Raw genomic sequence first — 26,732 nt, forward strand, 5'->3', positions numbered from 1 at the left:
AACCTAATCTTGGAAGTGGCATGCCATTCTTTCTGCCATATTCTATTGGTTACACATATCAACCCTGGTATAGTTGTGGGAGGGGATGCTTCAGAAATGAGAATACCAGGAGGTGGGGATCACAGGGGAGTCATTGTGGATGCTGGCCTGATGGAAACTAAGTGAGAGAATGCCTCTCTTCTCAGCTTCATTGATGTTGGTCTTGGCCATGTGACTTGCTTAGGCTACTGGAATGAGTGGGGAAGTGGCACGTCCCAGACTAGGCCTTAAGACTTGTGTGTGTTTTTCCTCACCCCTTTGAGAGCTTTTGATCTCTGATGTAAAAAGAACATGGCCTTGGCAGCTGCTGATCTCAGAAGAATGACAGACCCTGGACAAAACCACATAGAACCCAACAGCCTAGAGCCAAGCGTAGCCAAACACAATTTGGAACAGCTGAAATCTGGCTGATCTGCTGGCATGTGAGTAGGAAATAAATGTATGTTGTGAGCCACTGAGTTTTGGGGTGGTTTGTTAAGCAGCATTATTGTGACAATAGCTAGCTGACACACTTCTTGACATTATATTATGTATTTATTTTTATCTGTATAGTCTATGGCAAGAATGCCAGTTCCATGAGGGCAGGGACTTGGTCTTATTCCCTGCAGTACTCCCAGCATCTAGACCAACGCCTGCCTGCCCCATAGCAGGTACTCAATAAACACTAGTGAGTGAATATCAGTGAATGAATTGATCTAATTGTAGAGCATGCCTGCTTAACCTTTATGCTATTAGACTGCCTTCGAGTTAGCCTAGAAAATTGCCAAGTATTAGAAAAAGAATTGTCTTGAATAGGAGTTCTAGGCAGCATACCCTTTACAAAGAAAATGGGACACACACCAAGTTGTCGGCCACTGTCTCTGTGCCAGACGCCATCCCTCTTCACCTGGGCTACCCAGGTCACCCCGGACTTCACCCAGAAGCGGACCCTGGAGTCACCCAGAAACCACAGCCACCCTCTGCCTGAGAATGGAAGCGCTGCTTTAAATGACACTGGCTCACCTGGTTGGGTGGCTGTCCCCAGAGGAAAGCCAGAGAGATGGCTAATGACGCACACAAAGAGAGGAAATCACCCCCCACCCCTGCCCTGAACAGCTGCACCGGGAGACACCCCCCCTCTGGAAAGGAGGAAGAGGAAGTCAAGAAAGCTGTAAAGCTGACTAACAATCTGGGGAAGGCAACAGTCACAAAAAAGCAGAAGGAAAAAGGCTGGCCCTTAAGTCACTAATTGTTGGGCTGGCTGATGAAATATAAATCAACACCCACTCCTCAGGTTTTCCTCAGGTCCTGCCACTTCAGGGCTCACTTTGGGTTGGGAATATCTTGAATGCGAAACTGGCCAAATTCGTACCTTCCAACTACATGAACAGTGTGTTTTCCTTCAAATACAAATGCTCAGCGGGCACCTGGGTGACTCAATCAGTTGAGCATCTGACTTTGGGTCAGGTCATGACCTCACAGGTTCATAAGTTCGAGGCCCACATCAGGCTCACTGCTGTAAGTGCAGAGCCCTCTTCAGATCTTTTGTTCTCTTTTCTCTCTGCCCCACATCTGCTTGTACTCTCTCTCTCAAAAATTAACATTAAAAACCCCCACAAATACAAATGCTCAGAATAGATCTACGTGTGCTAATGTGGAAAGCTATCCTCAATGCTAAAAGAAAGGCAGGACTCAGGATGTAGAGTGTGTGCCCATATTTATAAAAAACACAATAAATATACATAAATGTTCACATGTACAAAAGAAAAACACTAAAAAGACACACACCAAATTGTTAACAGTGGTTTTATCTGGGAAACAGGTTTAGAGTAGGACAAGAATGGAGAGCTCCACATTTAACTTTAAAGTACTTGTTATAAAAAATAAAAAAATAAAAAAAATAAAGTACTTGTTATATATAAACTATAAGGTACCGCCTGGGTGGCTCAGTCGGTTAAGTGTCCAACTTCAGCTCAGGTCACAATCTCACAGTTCACAAGTTCAAGCTCTGCGTTGGGCTCTGTGCTGACAGCTCAGAGCCCAGAGTCTGCTTCAGATTCTGTGTCTCCCTCTCTCTCTGTCCCTCCCCACTCTGTCCCTCCCTTGCTCGCACTCTGGCTCTTTCTCTCAAAAACAAACAAAAAAAAATTTAAATTAAAAAAAAGTACTTGTTATGGACTGAATGTGTTCTCCTCAAATTGTAGCCCCCAACATGATGAGATTAGGGAGTGGTAATTGGGATTAGATGAAGTCACCAGGATAGGATCCTCATGACGGGATTAGCACTCTTATAAGAGGAAATCAGAGAATTTTTTCTTTCTGTCTCTCTCTCTCTCTGCCATAAGTGGACACAGCAAGAAGACAGCCATCTGCAAGCCAGGAAGAAGTTTCTCACCAGACACTGAATATGCCGGCACCTTGATCTTGAGGCTCCCACCCTTCAGAACTGTGAGAAATAAATGTCTGTTGCTTAAGTTCCCCAATCTGTGGCATCCTGTTATACAGCAGCCCAAGCTAAGACATTATTTCTATATGGGTTTTGTTTACCATGAAAATCTTCCATTTTATAATAAAAATATCAATGGAAGACTTTTTTCATACAAAGATGGCCATCCATTTCCATACCCAAACTGACATGCTCCTCCTTGCAATATGTTCTGAGTTGGTCAGATGTGGTTGTAAAAGGACCTCTTGTTTCATATGACGTTTGCCAGGGACAAGGAGGCCTCTCCTCCCTTGCTCTGAGGTGAGGACTCTTATTGAATCCTTGATGCCATGCCTCTGCTTGCCTTGTCCTTTTAGTTACATCAGTGTTTACTTTCCACAAATTAGTGCTGACTTAACCCATCCGGCAGAAGATCGTGGTCTACAGCCATGCCCAGATCTGCCCACATCACCACCGCCTCGGGAATGGGTGTGTTTATCCCACTTCTCGTCTCCATCTGCTCCTTGGCGTTCCAGCTACTCTCATACCTCAAGCAATCTTCTAATAGCACACATAAAATTGACAGAGAAAGACTACTCTCTCCATCTGCTCTTGAAAACCTCTCTGATGTGTTTAGGAAACAAAACCTCAAATAGGGTACTTTTCAAATAGGGAAGACACTGATAGATAATTACACCCATAGTGATACCATTCATTTCTGCAGCTAGAATTCACAGGACACTTTCTTGTGTGGTGCCACTGAAAAACATTTTGATCTTTATGCTAACGTGATGAGCTGGGCAGCTACTATCAGTCTCAAAGAGAAAGAAATTGAGATTCCGAGGATAGTGATTTGCACTGGATCATCTAGTAGATAGGTAGCAAAGTGGATTCCAATTCACTGGTGGGTCTTAAATCTGGCTATACATTAGTGTCACGTCAGGGGTCTTTTAAAAACTGCCTATCTCTTATTCTCACCCTGGCCAGTTGAACAAAAATCTCAGGGGAATGAGGCCTTGGGTATTAGAATTTAAAAAGAAAATCTTTCCAAGGATGACCTTGATATACAGTGAGGCTTGAAACCATTGCAATCCATAGGTAATAGATAAGCCAGTCTTTTGTTAAACTCACATGTGCTAATTCATCACCAGGATTAAGAGCTCTCTCTTATTGGGGTGCTATATTGGGGTGCTATACCATTCAACAGTAAAAAGGAAGAGACTACTGATCTCCACAACTACATGGAGGAACCTGATGCATCAGGTCCAGTGAAGGAAGCCAGATGCAAAGGCTATATTTTTTATGATTCCATTTATCTGACATTCTGGAAAAGGCAAAACCAGAGGGGCAGAAAACAGATCAGTGAGCATCCAAGGCTGGTGGTAGGGACAGGGGTTAACTACAGAGGGACAGCCTGAGAGAATTTTGGGAGATGATATAAATGTTTCTATGCCTTGATTACGGGAGTAGTTACACTATATGCAGTTGTCAAGACTGAAAGACTATACACAACAAAGGGTAAATTTTACTGTATGTAATACATATCTTGAGAAACTTGATTAAAAAACACGTATACACAAAATGAGATTTACTACACATCCACTAAAATGGCTAAAACTAAAAAAGACTGACCATACTAAGTACTGGTAAGGACATAGAACAATGGGAACTCTCATACATTTCTAGTAAGAATGCAAAAAAAAAATAATAATAAAAATAAAAGAGAGAGATGGGATTCTGAGGACAGTCAGACCTGGGCTTAAACTCTGGCCTTACCACTTATCTCTGTGTGATGTTGGGCAAGTCACTTAGGGTTTCTAGGCCTTGGTTGGTTCATCTACACATGAGATAAAAGTAGTACCTACCTGCCGACTTTATAGGATCAGCGTAAAGCATAAAGGAAATAATGCTTGTAAAACACTTAATCCAATGCCTGGCACATAGCAAAAGAAGCAATAACACTAGATTTTGCTATTCTTCTTCTTTTTTTTTAAATTAATTTATATATTTTGAGAGAGAGAGAGAGAGTGTATTTGCACATGCACACAAGCATGCAAGCTGGGGAGGGGTGGAGAGAGAGGGAAAGAGAGAATCCCAAGCAGGCTCCATGCTGTCACTGCAGAGCTCAACATGGGGCTCAATCCCATGAACCCTGAGATCATGACCTGAGCTGAAACCAAGAGTCGGATGCTCAACCGAATGAGCCACCCAGGTGTCCCTAGATTTTTGCTATTCTTAACATTATTATCATTCTTCTTATTATTGCTTCCTCTGAGCTCATCAAGAGGTGGATGATGTTTCTAAAGCACCCAGCACTGTTCTTGGCAAGTCGAAGGTCCTCAATACACATCTGTCAAATGAGAGAGTGAACATATGGAGCCACACGTCAATGGAGGGAATAGACCTCTATTTGAGTGGAACCGGCAGAAGGGATACCCACAGCCATCCTTGGGGGCACTCCACTTCACATGCTAGAGTTCTAATATCGGGATCCCCACCTAAAACCAAGACCTCCAGAACGTTGACAAGTACAGAAGTTTTACTCTACTTTGTCAGCTCGTATACATGACCTAGATCTCCCTAATAGCTTATAAACATTCTCCATGTGTTAGAAAATGCTCACAACCAATTTCACTCTGGGGGAGGTTCACAAATACCTGCAATACAGCCTAAAGGAAAGGGCATTTGGGGATCTTCTGGTTGGGAAGGTAAGGTGATAGTGAAACTGAAAAATAGACTGAAAATGTATTCATGGGCCAGCAAACACCAAGAAGATTCCTTAAGAAGATAAATCTGTCTATGTGGAGTTCCCACTAGAGGAACCGTGGGCAGAGATTTCTTATCAAATCACAAAGGTCGTGACCAACCCTCTGAGGCTATCAAGAGATGGCTGTGCACCATCAAGAGGAAAGCTGAGGGTAATCTGATGCAACGCCCATTTTTAGCATTCCTTTTGCACAATACAATGTCTGACTTTTGCCAGGGAAGTCTGCCCACCTGTCAGGAGATATCAGCACTCAGGACAGAAATTCCGAATGAAGACAATCTTTTCTGTCCAATACTCAGATGAATTAAACACACCCCATTAGCTTTCAGCTGGTGCTCTCCTTTCAAGCCTGTTTGGGGGACCGTAATTTCCCCTCGCACACTTCATTTCTTCACCTTACGAGGCTTGGTGCAGAGGTGGTTCACAAAGTCCAATGCTAAAATGAATACACTTTTCTCAAGAGTGATCTCTTGGGGATTAACAAGCACAGCTGTTGAGTTCAAGGATCCTGGTACAAAAGTACCTTCCCACAAAAGTCCGTGTGTAAGTGCCTGTGTCAATCCCAGAGAAGGGCTTTTAAAATGGAACAGAACAGTTTGTCCTTCTTTGTTTTCAAATGCCTTCATTAGAGAGATAGTTTAAGGGATTCAGTTATTCACTGAAATATTTATTATGTACCTAGTATGTGCCAGACAGTGTTCTAGGGGCTGGGGATACAGGATGAACAAGTCAAGCAACCTCTACCCTTACGGAGCTCACATTCCGGTCAGGATGACAGGCAAGAGACAAACAAGTGAATATTCAGTATGATGTCAGGTGATTGGTAAGTGGTAGGCAGAAAACAAAGCATAGTAAGAAGCTGGAGAGTGATGAGGGGGTGCCATTTTGGAAAGGGTGACCAGAACAGATATTCAAGAAGAATCCTGAATGAAGCAAGAGAAGGTACTGTGATTGAGAGTTGCCAAGTGCAAAGAATAAACAGCAAGTGCAAAGGCCTTGAGATGGGAGCATGCATGGTGTCCCTGATGAACTATATAAGAAGGCCACCTGCTGGTTTTTTAAACAGATGCCCTGGGGTGCCTGGTTAGCTTACTCAGTAGAGCATGCAACTCTTGATCTAAGGAAGATGGAACCAGTAATAATAACAGCAACAACATCAGCTAATATTTACTGTGGATTTACTATGTGCCTGGCACTGTGCCAAGGCCCAAATGTGGACTAACCATCCGATTCAATCTTCACAGGTGGGAACTATTATTATTCCTATTTTATGAACAGGAAATTGTGGTTCAGAAGTTAAATAACCCACCCAAAGTTATCAATAACCTGACATACAGATTCAAACAGATCTGTCTGCTGCTAGAGCCCATATTATTAACAACTGGCCATGGAGCATGTTTTACACATAATAAAACAAGTCTTTCCACTCACCCACAACATTTAAGAACAAGAAAGTTAAGGCTAATGATGAGAACTTCAAGTTCTCATTTTGGGGGGGTGGGGGTCACGCCTACCAGCCCAGCCAGCTGCCAGAAGTGGATGAAATTTTCTCCTCCCCTAAGTGCAGAGCTTCAACTTGGAATTTCTGATGTCTGCATAAAAATATGGGAGGAACTACAAAACTTTTTCTTTGTATTCTTTGAAGGGCCTTTTCATAGTTGCTTGGCTTTTATCCTGCACTGTTCTCCTCATCCATTTTCTACCTAACTTTAAGAGAAAGGAGTGGTTTTTCAGGGGGAAAATATCAACTTCAATCAAGTCAAACACAGTTGAACACCCATCTCTTTCTTTTCTTCTTATTGTGGTAAAATACACATAACATAAAATTTACCACCTTAACCATTTTTTCATTTTTTTTAACTTTATTATTTTGAGAGAGACAGAGTGAGTGGGGGAGGGACAGAGAGCAAGAATCCCAAGCAGGCTCCATGCTGCCAGCACAGAGCTCAACACAGGGCTTGAACTCACAAAACTGTGAGATAATAACCTGAGCCGAAACCAAGAGACTGATACTTATCCAACTGAACCACCCAGGCGCCCACCACCTTAACCATTTTTAAATGTACTATGCAGTAGTATTAAGTACATTAAGTAACTGTTGTGCAACCATCACCACCATCCATCCCAAGACCCTTCACATCTTCTAAATCTGAAAGTCTGTACCCACTGAACACTCCCATATTTACCCTCTCCCCAGCCCCACAACCACACTTATACTTTCTGTCTTTATGATTCTTACTATTCTAAGCTCCTCCTATAACGTGGAATCATACAGAATTTGTCTTTTTTGTGACTGGCTTATTTCACTTAGCCTTAGGTCTTCAAGGTTCACCCACGTTGTAGCACATTACAGATTTCTTTCCTTTTTAAGGCTGAACAATATTACATTTCATATGTATAGCACATTTTGCTTATCCGTTTGTCTATTGATGGACACTTGAGTTGCTTCCACGATTTAGGTATTGCAAATAATGCTAGGAACATGGGTGTACAAATATCTATTCGAGACCCCACTTTCAGTTCTTTTGGAACACACACCACTTTTTATTTAGAATCTTCAGAATGCTCTAAAGAGAGAAATGCCGGGGCGCCTGGGTGGCTCAGTCGGTTAAGCGTCCGACTTCAGCTCAGGTCATGATCTCACGGTCTGTGAGTTCGAGCCCCGCGTCAGGCTCTGTGCTGACAGCTCAGAGCCTGGAGCTTGTTTCAGATTCTGTGTCTCCCTCTCTCTCTGACCTTCCCCCATTCATGCTCTGTCTCTCTCTGTCTCAAAAATGAATAAACGTTAAAAAAAAATTAAAAAAAAAATAAAGAGGGAAATGCCAATATTTCTCCCCTGCCTTTTAAACTGTTGGCTGATCCAATGGGTTTTTCTCTAGTGAAGTCTAACACATGTGCTGTGAAAGGCTTTCTTTGTTCATGAAATCAAAGAGTTCTCCAAATGACTTGTGGTCTGTTATTTCTTGTTAATTAAGACTGTAACAGGAGAGCTATAGGCAAAATAATCAAACTTCCTTGCAACCCAAAAAAATCATTTGAGCCTAGTTCTTTTCTACACATAGACACAAGTGTGTGTAAACGTGCACGCACACAAAGACACACACACACACAGAGCCCTAAAGAGGCTGAGGAATAATAGTTTAATGATGCCAAATTTGAAAAGAGGAAAAGGGATCATGGTTAAATGTAGGGTTCCAAGTCTTTATTTAAATAATGTTTTTACGGGTACTTGGGTGGCTCAGTCGGTTAAGCGACTGCCTCTTGGTTTCAGCTCAGGTCATTATCTCATGGTTCATGAGTTCGAGCCTGGCCCTTAGTTGGGATTCTCTCTCTCTCCCTCTCTTTGCCCCTCTCCTGCTCACGCTCTCACTCTCTCAAAATAAACATTAAAAAAGAATCATTTATACATGTTTTTATTCCACTGTAAAAATAACATATAATTTTGTTTCTATCTATAAAAACAATAGATAATTTGAAAAATAAAAAAAAAGTAGAGGGCAAAAACGTCACCCTCATCCCACCTCTGAACAACTACAATATTTTTTATATATTTGTTTCTTGTGCATTATCTACATGCACTTGTTTTAACATAATTATAAACAATATATATATACATATATATATATATATATAAGACATTTTATTATTCCTTCACTTAATATACTATGGCAATCTCCATCTTGTCACTATGCTCTGTTTATTATTTTTAGTGTCGGCATAATATTGCATTGAGTAAATGCCCAGTCTTTACTTTATAATTACTACATTATTGAGTATTGATTATTTTACATTTTACTTAATCTAAAAGATGTCATACACTTTCATGAAGAAAATTCTGATCCTGTATCATAACTTTGGTTCTGGTAGAGCTTTACTTATTCAGCCTCCAGCTACCAGAATAGGCCAAGAGATATCTAGATATAACAAGTGGCTGCTCAATCATCACTTTTCAGGCTTCATGAAGCCTCAGAGATCTGCTGTACTGGTTGCAAATGGTGTTCCCTAGACAGAGTTGTGCAGTGTACAACCCACACAACTGGTCACACTGCCTTTACCTGTTCATACCCTCTTGCACAGTCCATGCAACTTCAACTTCCCTCGACATACTTTATGGTCCCAATCTCTTACTCTTCCTCTCTTCACTCTCCCATCTAGACCTACAGCAGGGCATATTTGTCTATATTGCTGGTGCATGTAAATATATCTACAGGCTAGTCTCCAGCCTCTCTAGAGAATAATATAGAAATAATTGTCAAAACTCTGAAAAAAGGTGCTTACTTTTTGAGCCATCAATTCTACTTCTAGCAATTAATCTCATAGAGAAAATCAGATAAGGGTGCAGACATATGAACAAGGATGTTTTCATAATATATGTTACATAGTAGAGAAAACTAGAATGTCCAGCTATGGTTAAATAAATTATGTATTATAGAGCCATTATAATTTGTGAAACTGACTTTTGTGTGCTGACAAAGAAGGATATTCCCAATATAATCATTAAGGGGAAAAAGCAGGCACAAAACAGTGATTATCATCATAATTTTGTTTTAAAAACTTCCTAATGAACAGGAAAAATTCTAAATTCTAAAAATTCTAAAATTCTAAAGGGATTCTGAATTTTTAAAAACTTATATGTATTATCCTTTTTTCCACAATGGAAATCTATTACTTAAGCAATAAAAATAATATATGTGCCTAAGAAAATTTTGCTCCTTGGGGTAGGCTTCCCCTTCCCAACTACGGGCAAGCCGATATGGGCCCCAGTCTTTCCCTGGGACAAAGTGACATAATTTCTCTGTACGAGTGAACCCAGGTTTCTATTTTGTGTCCATATCCTCTTTAATGTGCAACTAATCAAGAGTCTAGAACTTTTTATCTTGAAAATTATCATTGTCAGGACTCCTACTGTGACAGAAACCCCTCTGGAAGAGACTCATTTGTACAGCTGAATCCAGATGTTCCACAGCCTTAAAGGCTCAGCTCCCTCCTGTCTCTCATCTCTCTTGCCTCTGCAGTCACTTCTCCATCGGGTTCTTCACACAGTGGCAAGATGTTTGCGGACAGCTGGGCCTCCCAGAGACCCCCATGCAAAGCAAGCTGCTGCACTGTGTGAACAACTGTAAGACTCCCAGAATGGAGTTTCACTAGGTGTGAGTGGCCTGATTTAGGTCTTGCCCATCAGGAACTAATCCCTGTAGCCAGAGGGATACAATATTCTAGTGTCCAAGCCGACACAGACCCACCTGTGCGGTGAGGGGGCGGGGGAGTGTCCGACTTTAAACATGCGCTCTTCGTTTACAGCAAGCTATTTCTTCATGGGGGCACCTCATCCACCCCAGGTCATTGCACAACAGACAAAAGTATAAATGCACAGATTCTCATTGTTCTCTGCAGGTGGAGATCAGGATCTCCAATTTTTTTTTTTCCTGCAAAGCCACAAAGGCGCTGCTGGAGCAACCTTGCTCTGTATTGTTCATCAAATGAACAAAAATGGTAATGATTAGTAGTCTTTGTGATTGTCAGTTGTCACAGTGCCTAGAGGGGAAGTTGATCCTGGGAAGAGGGAAGACTGTGTGCCACACTGGAGTCTAGGCGGAGTTAGACAAAATAAAATAAACAAATGGGCAGAAGGCATAAAACACCTGGAGCTTATTTAGACAGAACCAATATTCAATGGTTTTATCTGGTCTCTCTGTCCTAAATCATTAAGGAAATTTCAATCCTTATGGCCCATCAGAACTTCCTTTGAACTTCACAGGAGAGCAGAGTTTTCTCTATTAATTGTTACCTATTCTATCTAGTATTTCATAAGCAGAAGAACCATTGATGTGGCAGCTTATGACCAATCACACTTCAGAAAGGAGAGTGTCCAGGGGCGCCTGGGTGGCTCAGTCGGTTAAGCGGCCGACTTCAGCTCAGGTCACGATCTCGCGGTCCATGAGTTCGAGCCCCGCGTCGGGCTCTGGGCTGATGGCTCAGAGCCTGGAGCCTACTTCTGATTCGTGTCTCCCTCTCTCTCTGACCTTCCCCCGTTCATGCTCTGTCTCTCTCTGTCTCAAAAATAAATAAAACGTTAAAAAAAAAATTAAAAAAAAAAAAAGAAAGAAAGGAGAGTGTCCAGAGGACCAGATTTCATTCACAGTATCCAAATGGATTTAAAAAATTCAGTTTGCACGTTGAAACAATCTAGACTAACCATTACTCTAGTGTTCTGAAAGAAGGAATAAGAGCATGTCTCCTTTTACAGATGTGTTTAATATCTAGTAATAACTACCAGGAATCTATTTATATGGCTAATTATAAAGTCACAGCTACCATGAATAGCTCAGTACACATAGCTTTTCATACCATGTGACATTTCTTTTAATGTGGTTGGTTAAAATATATTTTTATGATATGTCCAGCTAGTTTTATGATAAGTGAGGATGTCAGATTTCTGGATTTTAAAACTTCCTGCCAAGAATATTATTCAATCTTAAAAAGGAAGGAAGTTCTGGGGCGTGTGGGTGGCTCAGTCAGTTAGTTAAGCGTCGACTTCGGCTCAGGTCATGATTTCTCAGTTTGTGAGTTCGAGCCCTGCGTCCTGCTCTGTGCTGACAGCTTGGAGCCTGGAGTCTGCTTTGGATTTTATGTCTCCCTCTCTCTCTACCCCTCCCTTGCTCATGCTCTCTCTAAAATAAATAAACACTAAAAAATTTTTTAATAAAAAAAGGAAGGAAGTTCTGACACATGCTACAATATACATGAATATTAAGGACATTATGCGAAGTGGAATAAGCCAGTCATGACAAAGACTATATGATTCTACTTATATGAGTTATCTAGGTAGTCAAATCCTAGAGACAGAAAGTAGGAGGGTGGTTGTCAGGGGCTGGGGGAAGGAGGGAATAGGGAGGAGTTATTGTTTAGTGGGCACAGAGTTTCAGTTTAGAATGATGAAAAAAGTTCTGGAGATGGATGGTGGTAACGGCTGTACAACAATGTGAATGTGCTTAATGTCACTGAACTCTACAACTAAAAATGGTTAAAATGGTAAATTTCTTTTTTATAGTTTTAAAAAATTTATTTGTTTGTTCTTAGAGAGAGAGTGAGCATGAGTGGGGGATAGGGGCAGAAGGAAAGAGAGAGAAAAAGAGAGAGAGAATCTTAAGCAGGCTCCACGCTGAGTGGGGAGCCTGATGCAGGGCTCAATCTCATGACCCTGGGATCATGACTTGAGCCAAAATCAAGAGTAGGAACAGTTAACCAACTCAAGTCACCCAGGCACCCCAAAATGGTAAATTTCATGTTATGTATATTTTAGCATATGAAAAAATTTTGTGGGAGACTATATTTTTCCTTCATGGTGTTTAAGAAAGTACAAGTAAAGGTTTTCATTAATTGCAAAACCTTCATGGTAAGTGCAGTGAAACTACATGCGAGTGTGTAAGGAAAGAGAGTTTGTACAATTGCCAGCTATGAGGTAACACTTCACGAATTCCTGAAAATCCCTTTTTCTGGTCATAGGATACCTCACTGTTATTCACAAATCCAGGCCCCAAATCAAGAACCTGTGTCAGAAGAACACATGGTTAAAAGGAATAAAGTGCCTTGCTTTGTATTTTTCCCCATAATATTCATGTGTTTATTATTTTTTTAAGTTTATTTATTTGTTTTGAGAGAGAGAGAGAGTGAGCAGGGCAGGGTCAGAAAGACAGGGAGAGAGAGAATCTCAAGCCGGCTCCAGACTGTCAGCACAGAGCCAGATATGGGGCTCAAATCCATGAACCATGAGACCATGACCTCAGCTGAAACCAAGAGGTAGATGCTTAACCGACTGAATCACCTAGGCTCCCCTCATTTGTTTCCTTATATAGAATTCACATAACATAAAATTCACCCTTCTAAAGTTTACAATTCAGTGCTTTTTATTCACAAAGCTGTACAACCATCCCCACTAATTCCAGAACATTCTATCACCCAAAACAATGCCATTAGCAGTCACTCCCAATGCTTCTCTTCCTCCAGTCCCTGACCACCACTAATCTGGTGTCTTTTTAAAATTTTTTTCTTAATCTTTATTATTTATTTTTGAGAGAAAGAGAGAGAGAGAGAGAGAGAGAGAGAGAGCAAGGGAGGGGCTGAGAGAGAGGGAGACACAGAATCCGAAGCAGGCTCCAGGCTCTGAGCTGTCAACACAGAGCCTGACACGGGACTCGAACTCATGGACTGCAAGATCATGGCCTGAGCCAAATGGGACGCTTAACAGACTGAACCACCCAGGTGCCCCTAATCTGGTTTCTGTGTAGGGGTTTACCTATTCCGGATATTTTACTTAAATGGACTATGTGGCCTATTGTGTCTGGCTCCTTTTGCTTAGCATAAAGCTTTCAAGGTTCACCCATTTTGTAGCAGGTAACAGTACTTCACTCCTTTTGATGGCTGAGTAACACTCCATTACATGGATGTACCACACTTTATGTATCCATTCATCAGTTGGTGGACATTTGGATTATTTTCCACATTTCGGCTACTGTGAATAATGCTTCTGTGAACCTTCATGTACAAGTGTTTGGACAGATGCTTTTGGTTACCTTAAATATATATCTAGGAGTGGGAATCCAGAGTCATGGAGTGGTGGCTCAATTTTTAGATTTTTGAGGAACTGCCAAACTGCTTTCCAAAGTGGCAGCACCATCTTCCATTCTCACCAGCACTGCGTGAGCCCTTCCAAGATCTCTACACTCTCACCAACATTTGTTGTCTTTTGGATCCTAGCCATACTGGTGGGTGTGAGGTGGTATCTCACTGTGGTTTTGCTTTACATTTCCTACATCTTTTCATGGGTTTGCATATAGTCTTTGAAGCAGTGTGTATTTGAATCCTTTGCCAGTTTTGTAATTGTGTTATTTGTCGGGTTGTGAGAATTCTTTATATATTCGAGATATTGAGCCCTTATTTGATACAAGATTTGCAAATATTTTCTCCCATTCTGTGAATTGACTTTTTTATTCACTTGATGGTGTTCTTAGGAGCCAAAAGTTTTCCATTTTGATGAAGTCTGATGTGCTTTTCTTCTCTTGTTGCTTGTGCTTTTTGTTACGTAAACTGTTGTTTAATCCAAAGTCATGAAAATTTACACCTATGTTTTCAGAGTTTTACCGTTTTTGCATTTTAATTTAGGTCTGATTAATTTTGGATTAATTTTTGTATATTGTACGAGGTGGGAGTCTATCTTGATTTTTTGCATGTGGATATTCAGGTGTTCCATCACTGTTTGTTGAAAAGACTATTCTTTCCCCCATTGAATGGTCTTGGCACTCTTGTTAAAAATCAATTGACCATAAATTTAAGGGGTTATTTCTGGACTCTCAGTTCTATTCTATTGATCTATGCCTGTCCTTATGCCACTAGCATTTGGTTACTGTAGCTTTATAGTAAGTTTTCCACACTTGATCTTAGCCAAAAGGCCGAGAAGCGATATATAGTAAGTTTTCCAATAGAGAAGTGTGAGTCCTCCAACTTTGTTCTTTTTCAAGACTGTTTTGGCTATTTGGGGTCTCTTATATTTTCATATGAAACTTAGGATCTGCTTGTTAATTTCTGTTAAAAAAAAAAAAAGGCAGTTGGGATTTTGATAGAGATTGCATTGAACCTGCAGATCAAATTGTACCGCCTCTTTACAACATCAGGTCCTCCAATCAATGGACACAGGCTGTATTTTCTTTTGTTTGGGTCTTTTTAAATTTCTTTGCAGTTTCCAGCATAAGTCTTGCAGTGCTTTTGTTAAATTTATTCCTAAGTATTTTATTCTTTTTGATGCTATTACAAATGGGATTGTTCTGTTAATTTCATTTTCAGTTTGTTCATTGGTAAGTATGTACAAATACACTTGATTTTTGTATATTGATTTAGTATCCTGCAACCTTGCTGGACTTGTTTATTAGTTCTTTTGTGTGTGTGTGTGTGTGTGTGTGTGTGTGTGTGTGAATTAGTTAGGAATTTCTGTATGGAAGATCATGTCTGTACAGAGAATAGAGATAGTTTTACTTCCTCCTTTCCAATCCGATGCCTTTTATTTCTTTTCTTGCCTAATTTCCTTAGCGCTATGTTGAACTAAAGTAGAGAGGATATCTTTGTCTTGTTCCCAATTTTAGGGGGAAAACACCCAGTCCTTTCTCCCTAAATATGTTAGCTGTGGAGTTTTGTGACCACCCTTTATGAAGTTATTGAGTGTTTTTATCATAATGTAATATAATCATGTTTATTAATTATAAATTAATGGTTAATTTATTAATTATAAATAACAAAATCATTGGATTTTGTGTTCTGCATCCATTGACATGAAAACATGGTTTAAATAAATTTGAAATTAATGAAAATTATACTATAGCCTGTTTGTAAAAACTGTTCAGTGTGTATATAAGGCTACGGTCTCTCAAATTTTTCCCAGCTACTCCAAGTTATCCACTGTTGTCAGATTGCTCTGTTTCCCTTTAGATATTTTCCTATCCTTTGTGTGTGTGTGTGTGTGTGTGTGTGTGTGTGTGTGTGTGTAGTTGTCAAAAATATACAGTACATTTTAAAAAATTTTTTAATGATTATTCAGTTTTGAGAGAACAGGGGAAGAGCAGTGAGAGAGAGGGGGACACAGAATCTGAAGCAGGCTTCAGGCTCTGAGCTGTCAGCCCAGAGCCCTACACAGGGCTTGAACTCACAAACCACAAGATCATGACCTGAGCTGAAGGTAGATGCTTAAATGACTGAGCCACGCAAGCGCCCCATAAAAATATACAGTATGTTTTAATAAAATTGGTATTTTACACACACACACACACACACACACACACACACACACACACACACACAATTTCCTCCCCTTGGGATATCATCTTGGTCCCAGCAGACAATCCAGTGTTCCATCTTTCTTTTAAGGCTGAGACCAAGTCCTTCCTTTTTTGTGGAAGCTTCCAAGGTCATCCCATATATCAGACCTCTTTTCCTTCTGGCAACAACTTAGGATCTTCCCCCCTCACTTGGTGACCTTTAGTAATATATTTTTAGCACAGGAGATGTTTGGGTTTGAACAACCTGAACTCTCACACAGTATAAACTGACCTGTAAACATCTATAGTACTGGGAGGTACTATATCACTAGTGTGATGATGGTACTATAGCCACGGTTAAATTTTGGGCCACTTTGACATCTTTTTATATGGCAGTGTTCGTTGGTGTGATAAGCTGAATTCAGCTGTCTTAAGGACTACAGACAGTCTCCAACTTACGATTACACTTTATGATGGCATGAAAGCCATATGCCTTCAGTAGAAACTGTACTTCGAATTTTGAATTTTGATCATTTCCCGGGTGAGTGATATGCTATACAATATTCTCATGAGGCAGCAAACCACAGCTCCCAGTCAGTCATGTGATCACCAGGGTCAATAACCAATACACTGAGGATAATTCTGCACCCAAACAACTATTCTATTTTTCATTTTTGGTACAGTATTCAATAAGTTACATGATATATTCAACAATTTATTATAAAATAGGTTTTGTGGGGGATGATTTTGCCCAACTGTTGGCTAATGTAAGTGTTCTGAGAACATTTATAGGTTAGGCTAAGCTAAGCTAAGCTATGATGTCCAGTGGGTTAAGTATATTAAATGCATTTTCAACTTACACTAGGTTTATCAGGATGTAACTCCATGATAAGTAGAGGAAGATCTCTATGTTTCTCATGCTGTGTCCATAACATAGGCCCCCTGTGTGTGAAAGTCTTTTTACTGCATGGGAGAATCAGGGACAGAACATCCCCTTTTACTGTTAACATAGTGATTACAATTCAGGCTTCTGAGTATGATTTGAAGAAAGGGCTTTGCTGTTTTAAAGAAACAAAATCTGCAAATCACTATTTTATTGCATTTGGCTCTTACTGTCTCATTAAAAGGATCAGAAAATGGAAAAGTAAAACTGCTAATGCTAGTGTAACAAGTTCAAGTCTCACAAATGAAATATACTGACGGCAAAGGTGGAACTCAAAAAGCATGTGGAAGCCAGGAATCTTTCACCTTGGTTGGACATCACTGGACTTAAACTAACCTGCTGATGGTCAATTACAGAAGGACAAAGACCATATCTATAAAATATGTAGGAAATGCTGAAAACCTACGTAGTTAAAAATTATATCTAAATCGTGACATATCACAGAGGGTTTTATTACTGGCTTTTAACTCTTTGGGAACAAGTTTGCTCCTTATAATGTGCAAATCTATTATTTAACCTTCACACTTGACTTTGAGCCCTGTGTTCACTGGACAATATTGCCTGAAACAGTAAGCTGCTTATAATAAAGAACAGTCCCATTTAACATTTAACAAATATTTTGCTTATTGATTTATTAATTGTATCTCATTAGAATTCATCTAATTTCTTCCTGGACAACCATTTGCGAGCATGTTCACCTCAGGCTACTTCTCCTACAGCAGCTCTGAGGAGAGCGTCAACATGGAGATGTTTGGCCTCCGTGTAAGTCCACTGAGACCTTTCTCTGTGGCAATGTTTACCACCTCTGAAATCAAATCTAAACTAGTTCCATTGATGTTTAACACTCAGACTTGGGTAGAGACACGCTTTTACCTAGAATAGGAGCTTATGTTTATTGGAAGCTTCTTAACATTGATGTGTGGCCAAAAAATTGGGGAGAATGTATACTTTTTAGCACAAGATACACAGGCCACTCTCATATGTATATTTGGTAAGAATTTTTCAAAGTACATCCTCCGGAAGGGCCACATGACAATATGGATCAGGAGCTTTAGAAAAGAACTTACCTTTTGACCCAGAAATTCCACTTCTAGAATTTGTCCTACATAAACAACCAGACAATTGTGCAAAGATGGCTGCACAAAGATATGTATGACAGCATTTATTATAATAATGATAAACTGGAGATAACCAATAGGAAAATGGCTACAAAAGACAAGTCTCAAAAGAAAAGGTTACTTCTAGCATATGATAAGTGTCTATATGTTATTCTGTCTTCTAAGATTTTTCAAATTTTATATTTTTCATTTATTTATTTAAAAAACTTTTAAGGGGCGGCTGGGTGGCTCAGTCGGTTGAGTGTCCGACTTCGGCTCAGGTCATGATCTCGCAGTTCGTGAGTTCGAGCCCTGCGTTGGGTTCTGTGCTGACAGCTCAGAGCCTGGAGCCTGCTTCTGATTCTGTGTCTCCCTCTCTCTCTGCCCCTTCCCTGCTCATACTCTGTCTCTCTCTGTCTCTCAAAAATGAATACATGTTGAAAAAAATTTAAAAAAATTTTAAGTACCGTTTAGTTATCATAACAGTGTTATATTAGTTTCAGGTGTACAATATAGTGACATGACAGTTCCATACATGACTCAGTGCTCATCAAGATAAGTGTACTCTTAGTCCCCTTTACCTGTTTCACCCATCAAGATTTTTAAGGTTTGGAAAGTTTTACAGCAAAATGCCAACAATGATTATTTTGGGGTAACAGTTTCAGCAATTCAACTATTTTTTTTTTTGCTCTAATTGAATTATCTGAATTTTCTTTTTCTAAAACGAACATGTATTGCTCTCTGTATGTAAATAATATTATTTTTTAGGTAATACAGGCTAGTCGATCCAACATTAAAAGGCTGTCGAGGACTTTTCATGATAATTGCAAAAGAAGCTTTGGTAAAAATACTAAACCACTCTTTGAGATGTATTTTACAGAGAATCCTATTTCTGAGGTTTGGATGTTAGCTATAATACCCTCTGTTTCAAATTCATCTAACAGTTTTCCCATGGGCACTCTGCATCACAAAAATTCCCCACCAGGCCAAACGCCATAATTGCACAAGACTCTTACCAGATAGGCTCTCCAGAAGGACTGAATGATCAGTGCTGCCTCTCCTTCTGTCAGCAGGAGGGAGAGTGGCATTGCCGGGCGTGGGCTGAAAAGCAATAAAATGGTCATATGCCCCTGAGAATCCATCCTTCAGTCTCAGCAAGGCCTTTGACAACATAATGGCCTCTCTGATTAAGTGCCTCATCCATTTCCATTCTTAGAAAGCAACAATGCCATTTTTGATAGAAAAGTTTAAGCTGGGTTAGCGTGTTTTGTTTTAAAATCGAAGATGGATTTTGTATTGTTTTGCTTTTAACCAGCAAAATCTTAAATCACTATTAACCTGCTCTGCTTTGAAAGGCTCAGGTTGCTTAAAGCTGCATGTTACTCCTAAAGGTGCCACATACATAAAGCTGTGTAGACATAAAACAAGAGACACAGCAAGGGCGACTTTTAAATACTGCCTTATGACTGACACTTAATAAAGGGCTCTTTTTCCAACTTCCTATGGAAGGGAAATGAAAACAAAATATTGGCATTTATCTCTGATAAATTATGTGCACATTACAATTTAATGTGGCTTAAATTCAAGCATATTTTTTTTAAAGAATGTTTTATTTATTTAAAACATTTTTAAAAATTTTTATTTACTTTTTGAGAGAGAGAGAGAGAGAGAGAGAGAGAGAGCAAGCATGAGTGGAGGAGGGGCAGAGAGAGAGGGAGACAGAATCCGAAGCAGGCTCCAGGCTCTGAGCTGTCAGCACAGTGTCCGACGCAGGGCTCGAACTCACGGACTGTGAGATCATGACCTGAGCTGAAGTCGGATGCTCAACCAACTGAGCCACCCAGGCACCCCAAGCATATTTTTAAGTTAAGTTCTGCTACTACATCTTAATAGGCAATAAAATATGTCAAGTGCTGGGTCAGTTGATAACTGTTTGCTCTTTTTGGATTGTGCAGATAGTGATGGGATTTTTGATCACAGATACTACATTTAAAAATCATGGCTAAATGCTCTTTTCTTTTCCCTAAAAGTTTCATAGAGATACTAACTCCTGACAAGATCTTATGAGTATGACTTAATTCTGGTTCCTTATGTTTCTCTAAAGCACAGCTACCGCTGAAAAGCCAAGTTAAGTCTTTTTAGATATAGTACAAACAAATGAACTTCTGGAAGTATGTGGGTCATAGAGGCTGATCTCAAGGCAAGAACCCTGAAAATGACTTTGCAAGTAAGGGGTTCTTAAATGCCCTGGCCTCAGAGCTCTCCCTAATAACCATCATTTGAATTTATACTAACTCCCATTGTGTAGAGAGGTTGACTAAGCTACCCAAGGTCATACAGCTTGTAGGTGGCCTAGTAGGGATCTGAGCCCAAACCCATCTGATCCCAAAGCCCGGGCTGCCCTCACAATGCTCTGCTAACACCAGACCTTAACTGAGCAAACACTCACAGATGCCCAGCTTGGCACAGAATGCAAAGCTAAGTGGCAATAATGCGTGATTCTCCAGGATGTGTGGTTTTATTTCCCCCTAAACTCTGACTTAAAAACAACAACAACAACCCACCCTTCATACAGTGTATTTGTTTGAATGAACATGTGTGCTTTTGAATTATTCCAGAATCGAAGAAATCAAAGCCAGGAAGAACCGTGGGGGTATTAAGACCATTTCTAGGGAGCACAGTGTTGTTGCCAGGTTCTGGGTCTTGGGCTGGGCAGGACCTTTCGAAGAGACCAAGTCAAGGACAGTCTTCTACTTCTTTGGAGAGATAATTACACCCTCAAAATGACAGAAACCTTTCCCTAACGTCCTGTTTCCAGTTTCACTTGCATGATGTGGTGGCTTTTTTTATTTTTTATTTTTTTTGGTTCTGTTTTTGTTTTTCACTTCTTACCTAATATCTGGCTTTCTGGGCTGCAATGGAGCATTCATATTTTGCTGGAGGCTTGCCACCGGAGACACATCGGCTCCCTGCTTTCCACATCAAATGTCTCTACTCATCCACTGTCCTTATTCTTTAAGTCTCAGTTGTGTGACACCAACAAATCACATCCCTGAAGCAATTCTCCTTCACTAGTTAAAAATCAATGGCTTCTAGAGAGACCTTGGGGTTTCTAAGGAGACCTTGGTGTGTTGGCAATGGATTTATGAGACTAATATTATCATGCATTAATACTAGCTGATATTTACTGAGAGCTTTCTGGACTTCCTTCCTATCAGCCTGGCTCCTTGTGCTCCAGCCACGGTGGCCCTTTTCATCTCTTCAAAAGTGGCCTTCCACCCATGGTCTTTGCAGACCCTGCCTTTCCTCTGCCTCCAATATCCTCCTATCTGCAGCCGTATAGCTGTGCAGGTTGCTGCTTAAGGACACCCAGCAGATGGGCCAGAGGGCACTGAAACCCAGCCCATGCTCTGCCCGCTAAGCCATGCTCATGGCCTGGGGTCACATCTGCCCTGGGGTAGGAGTACCTTTTCCTAACTTGCTCAAAATCTAAGGTTGGGGGTGAGAGGGCTGACACTCCTCCTGGTTCACTCTTAACTCTTTCTTCTGATCTCCATTCCAGTGTTATGGAAAGGTGTTTTTTGTTTAGGTTAGGACCCAGTGGAGCTCTGTGTAATTTTCCTTCCTAGTCCTTGGCCTAATTCAGAGATAGAAATCCGTGTGGTTGTCTAATTAATGCCCTAATCCTCAGCCGGACTGCAGGCTCCAGGAGGGCAGAGACCAGGCCCGTGTCTGCGCCTCTTGGCAGTCCCAGCACTTAGGAATTATTCCAGAACCAGAGAAGTCAAAGCCAGGGAGAACTGACATTTCTAGTGGGTAGTTGATAAATGTTTGTGGAAGGAGCTCTCTGCCTGGCACAGTGTCCTAAGCACTTTCCATACATTATTTCATTAAATCCTCACAATCTTAGTAAGGATAATAAATAAAAGTAATATTAGCTGTGGTTATCCTTCTTTTAGAACAAAGAAACTGAGGCACAGAGGTGTGAAGTGACTCATTCAAGGTCACAGACCATTTCCTGCTGAGAATCTTTTGGCCCAGGAAGCACAGGGAGTGGCCTAAAAGGGGAAGAGAAGACAGCTCAGAAGGTCACTGATGTGGAATTCAGGGTCTCGCAGCTGTGCGTGTTTAATAGAAGAAAACAAGGTCATTTGCCTAGAAGAAAAAACTGGGGAGGGAGAAAAAAGCCGTAATCATAGAAGATGCCCTCTTCATTAATTCTTACAGTAATAACTTGGCAGGTATTCATTTGTCTGATGCTCCACAGGGAAATCCGATGTCAGGACAGCAGAACAAAGTGGAGTTTGTCACTTGTATCGGAGGGGAGATTTGATGGCGCCTTTCTGTTCGGCTGCAATTTCCCTGCCTTAAGTATGTTTTTCTCTACTGATGTCATGAAATCCTCAAAGTAACAGTATTCCTGCTTTGGAATAGCAGTAGGAAAGGAGACCTGCAAATCTGGGGACAACAGGCTGGGCCAGCCCAACAAAGGGCTTTCACCAGTAATGAAACCTCGAACCGCTTTGCATGACAATGAATCTCCAAAAAGCAAAATGAGATTTCTAATAGGCCTTTAAGCAGTAATATGAGGCCACCTTTAGTGACATCCTTGCTTTCATGGCTAAATAATGGGGTGCTGTCTAGTTCCCAAACCAAGAATAAGTATGAGAGAGCCAAATGAAAAGGACTTAATCTTCTGAGTGTAGTCCCTGGGAATTATCAATCATTTCAGCAGGCCAGCGTGAAGGGATAGAAGCCATGTCAGGCCCTTTTCTCTCTTTTGGAATCAGTGCAACTGGCTTCAGGTCAAATAAAAATAGAGATCGAGTAGAGGCAGCTTCTCATCATTGGGGAACTGGGAAGGGGGAGGAGGTCCCATGTCAATCACAGGAGAAGGCGGGCAGGCTCCCTCCTCAAGGGCTTACATGGGACATAACCCAGAGCAGACAGGTTTGCATGTTTCAACGGGCAAAACAGTACCACTGAGTATGTTTCCAAGACTTGTCTTACTGGTAATGCTCATTTGTCATGTCTTTTTCCTTTTTTCTTAAATGTGAATCAAATATATTTGAACATAGGAATCGATGCTATAATTCTGAGAAAGAACAAGCATTTATTTTTCTGATTCTGTGTGTATGCATAAACACACACACAATTCTTTCCCCCTTTTTGGGTGCTAAGTAAAAGATTTGCAGGACCTAAAAGAGATGCAGCACGATTTCAAAATATACAAGGGACTCTGGAAAGTTCATCTTTGTTAATTTCTACATCCAGTTCTAAAACAAGAGGGACCATCCCAAAGTGGCACTTCAACAAAATAAAGCAGAAAGCAGAAAAGCTTGCTTTATATTGAAACTTGAATCTTGGAATCCAAATTCTATCCACTTTTCATTAGTTAAGAGACTAAGTTGTTTTCTTGGAACACGAAAGCACAACCCTGATGCCAAGCCATTTACAAAATGACACAGGCCCTAAATCAATCATCATTTATAAAGCCTTTCTAGGGCCTAAGTATTTAATAACAACTACCCATCCTATCCAGCAAAAGAGATTATCCAGTCCCTGCCCGGCCTTAACTGGTTTCCCAAACATTCTGTGTTAGAGGCATCATCAGTCTTGAGTAATAAATTTCAAATATTTGGAAGAAGTACAACAAAGGTTATCTGGAATGACGCACCTAGATATATGGTGACCAGCCATTAGGATGGAATCTCATAGGATTTTCTGTGATGTCAGGAACAACTCTGAAAATCAGTAGGGTAGAGCCAGCTGCATTACTCTCTAGCGGCCTTAAAGTGCATTCAGAAACCATGGTTACTAGGATGTGATCTGGCTTCTGCCCCCTCACTAATCACCCTGAGAGACCGACAAGCAGGTATTATCCTGGCATCAAGCTGAATCACTCTCCTAAGTTAAACACAGAATCGACTCCCATCTTACCAGCCCCATCACTGGACGTTGCATATGGGTCTAGCCAACAGAGCTCACCTAAGAATGAGACAAGGCCAGGTGCCCACCCTGTAAAGTATAACTGTGTTGAAAGTCAGGGTTGTGATACTTGATGCGTTTTGATAAACGGGTCCAGGTTTCCGTGTTGTTTAGTCTCTTTGTAATGGATTACATGTTTTCTTTAACGTGACTCAACGAAAACCTGAGGGAGACCTGCCTCCTTCCCAATCTCCCTTTTCCCCCTCCAGAGAGTGAGCCTGAGCAAGGGTGGGTGTATCAGAAGAGCAGACCACCTCCCTCTTCACGGCTTCCAAATCTCTGGCAGGGGATCTTAACTTCGTTTGTGTCATGGATCCCTTTTTACACTAGCAGTTTGGATTTCTTTTCTAAATAATATATATTTAAAAAAAAATTTTTTTTTAACGTTTATTTATTTTTGGGACAGAGAGAGACAGAGCATGAACAGGGGAGGGGCAGAGAGAGAGGAAGACACAGAATCGGAAGCAGGCTCCAGGCTCTGAGCCATCAGCCCAGAGCATGACGCGGGGCTCGAACTCACGGACCGCGAGATCGTGACCTGAGCTGAAGTCGGACGCTTAACCGACTGAGCCACCCAGGTGCCCCTATATATTTTTTTTAATTTGAGAGAGAGAGAGGGAGAGAGTACACAAGTGGCGGGGGCGAGGGGGCAGGCAGAGGGAGGTGCAAGAATCTCAAGCAGGCTCCAAACTCTGACATAGGGCTCACTCCAACGACCCTGGGATCATGACCTGAGCTGAAACCAAGAGTCAGACACTCAAGTTACTGAGCCATCCAGGCACATCGCCCCCCGCCCCCCCCAATAATACTTTTTTAAAATATGAAAGCAAAGCAAACCAACTATACTGGAATACAGTTTTCAAAATACTAAAAAAAAAAAAGACCAAAAACAGGTGGTGGGTCGCCTGGGTGGCTCAGTCAGTTAAGTGTCCAACTCTTGATTTTGGCTCAGGTCATGATCTTGCAGTTCCTGAGTTCCAGCCCCTAATGGGCTCTGCACTGATGGCATGGAGCCTGCTTGGGATTCTCTCTCTCAGCCCCTTCCCTGCTTATGTGTGTGCATGTGCTCTCTCTCTCTCAAAATAAATAAAGAACAAAACAAAACCAGGAGGTGACATAGTAACATATGTGTTTCTAGAGTATGCAGTAAATAGGAAGAGCTAATGGCATGTCAATTAACTGCTGTAATTTAGAAGAAGTGACATGTGTAAACGATATTTCAAGACCATTGCAACTACTGTATCGGGATGTGAAAAAATCTGATCACTATTAGTGACCAAGACACAGGTACCATGGACTCTTCTGAAGCTCGTTGCCCATGCTCATAATTAAAAGTGAGGCTAAATTTCAGTTAGAGGCTAATGAAAATAGAGAGGCAATGTGTCCACCTTCCAAGTTCAGGGAACCCCGAGTCATTGACAGCATGGCTGGAGCTAGGGAAAGGGGAGAAGATGAGGTTTACATCCAGGATGAGACTGAGAACTAAAGATTTAAAACTAAACAGGATGAATTCAAACAGTGAAATGAGACCATCTAAAAACAGAGAGTGACCAGGAAGTTAGGGAATTCGGCCAAAAAGTTATTTAAATGGCTGCCTCCCAGACAGAAGGGAGACCCACCGTGATACAGTGGGTCAGTTACTGGGGAAAAAAATAAAAAGAAAGCTTCATATTTTTACTCCCCAAAACTTGGGATTTATCCATAAAGCCGTTAAATTTTCAAAACAGAACTCTAATTTCTGCCACTCCATTTCAGTAACTGGCTCCTCATTCAGCCAGTTGCTCAGGCCTGAAATCTCCAAGCCATGTTTGACTTCTCTCTCACCACACATTCAATCCATCAACAAGTCTTGGTTCCAACATCAAAATATCCCAAATACAGCCTCTTCTTGCCTCCTGAACTCTGAGTTGCCATTATCTCCTGCCTACAGTAGCCTCCCCACTGACCACTTGCATTGTTAAAGGTGACTAAAGTCAACTTCCCTGCTAGCCACCAGAGTAATCTTATTTATTTATTTTTAAATGTGTATTTATTTATTTATTTTGGGAGGGAGGGGCAGAGAGAGAGAGAGAGAGAGAGAGAGAGAGAGAGAATCCCAAGCAGGCTCCACGCTGTCAGCACAGAGCTGGACCTGGGCTGGATCTCACAAACCATGAGATCATGACCTGAGCAGAAATCAAGAGTCGGACCTTAACCCCAAATGAACAACCCAAGTGCCCCCATAGTGATCTTTTGTAAAAGATAAATCAGATTCCCTCGATCTTCTCCTAAAAACCCTCCAATAGTTTTCTATCACACTCAGAGGAAAAAAGTTAATCTTTACCATGGTACCCAAAGGCCCACCCAAGCTGGGCACAGCCTAGCCCACTGTTCTGGCTTCACTGTCTACCCGGCTTTGGCCTCCCTCATCTCCTCGTCTCACTAGCCATGTCTGTTCCCTATCTCAAGGGCCTTCAGAGTGGCTGTTCTCTCCACCTGGAACACTCCTCCTTCTGATCTTTGTAAGGTTGGCTTACAGACCCCTGTGCAAATGTTTCCTGTTTAAAGAAGTGCACCTTCCCTGGCTTCTCTAAACACCGGCAGCTCTCACCCCAGCCCTGGGATGCTCTATCCACTTACGCTGCTTCATTTTTCCTCAGAGCACTTGGGTCTTCTTTGCATTATGCAATATGCTTATCTGTTAGCTTAG

General features: G+C 41.1%; 1 protein-coding gene across 6 annotated transcripts in view; it reads right to left on the reverse strand.

Moving 5' to 3' along the window:
• Positions 1–26,732, reverse strand: part of IQCK (IQ motif containing K) — a 123,857-nt gene that overhangs the window by 50,371 nt on the left and 46,754 nt on the right. For 4 of the 6 annotated variants that reach the window (XM_042921124.1, XM_042921119.1, XM_042921121.1 and 1 more), the window contains exon 7: positions 19,072–19,156. The exons of the other annotated variants lie outside the window; for them this stretch is intronic. In XM_042921124.1, the coding sequence (XP_042777058.1) occupies positions 19,072–19,156 (85 nt within the window). The remainder of the gene's footprint in view (positions 1–19,071; positions 19,157–26,732) is intronic. 6 annotated transcript variants of the gene reach the window in all.

The sequence above is a fragment of the Panthera leo genome, chromosome E3 (assembly GCF_018350215.1).
Source record: "Panthera leo isolate Ple1 chromosome E3, P.leo_Ple1_pat1.1, whole genome shotgun sequence".
NCBI classification, from domain to species: Eukaryota; Metazoa; Chordata; class Mammalia; order Carnivora; family Felidae; genus Panthera; species Panthera leo.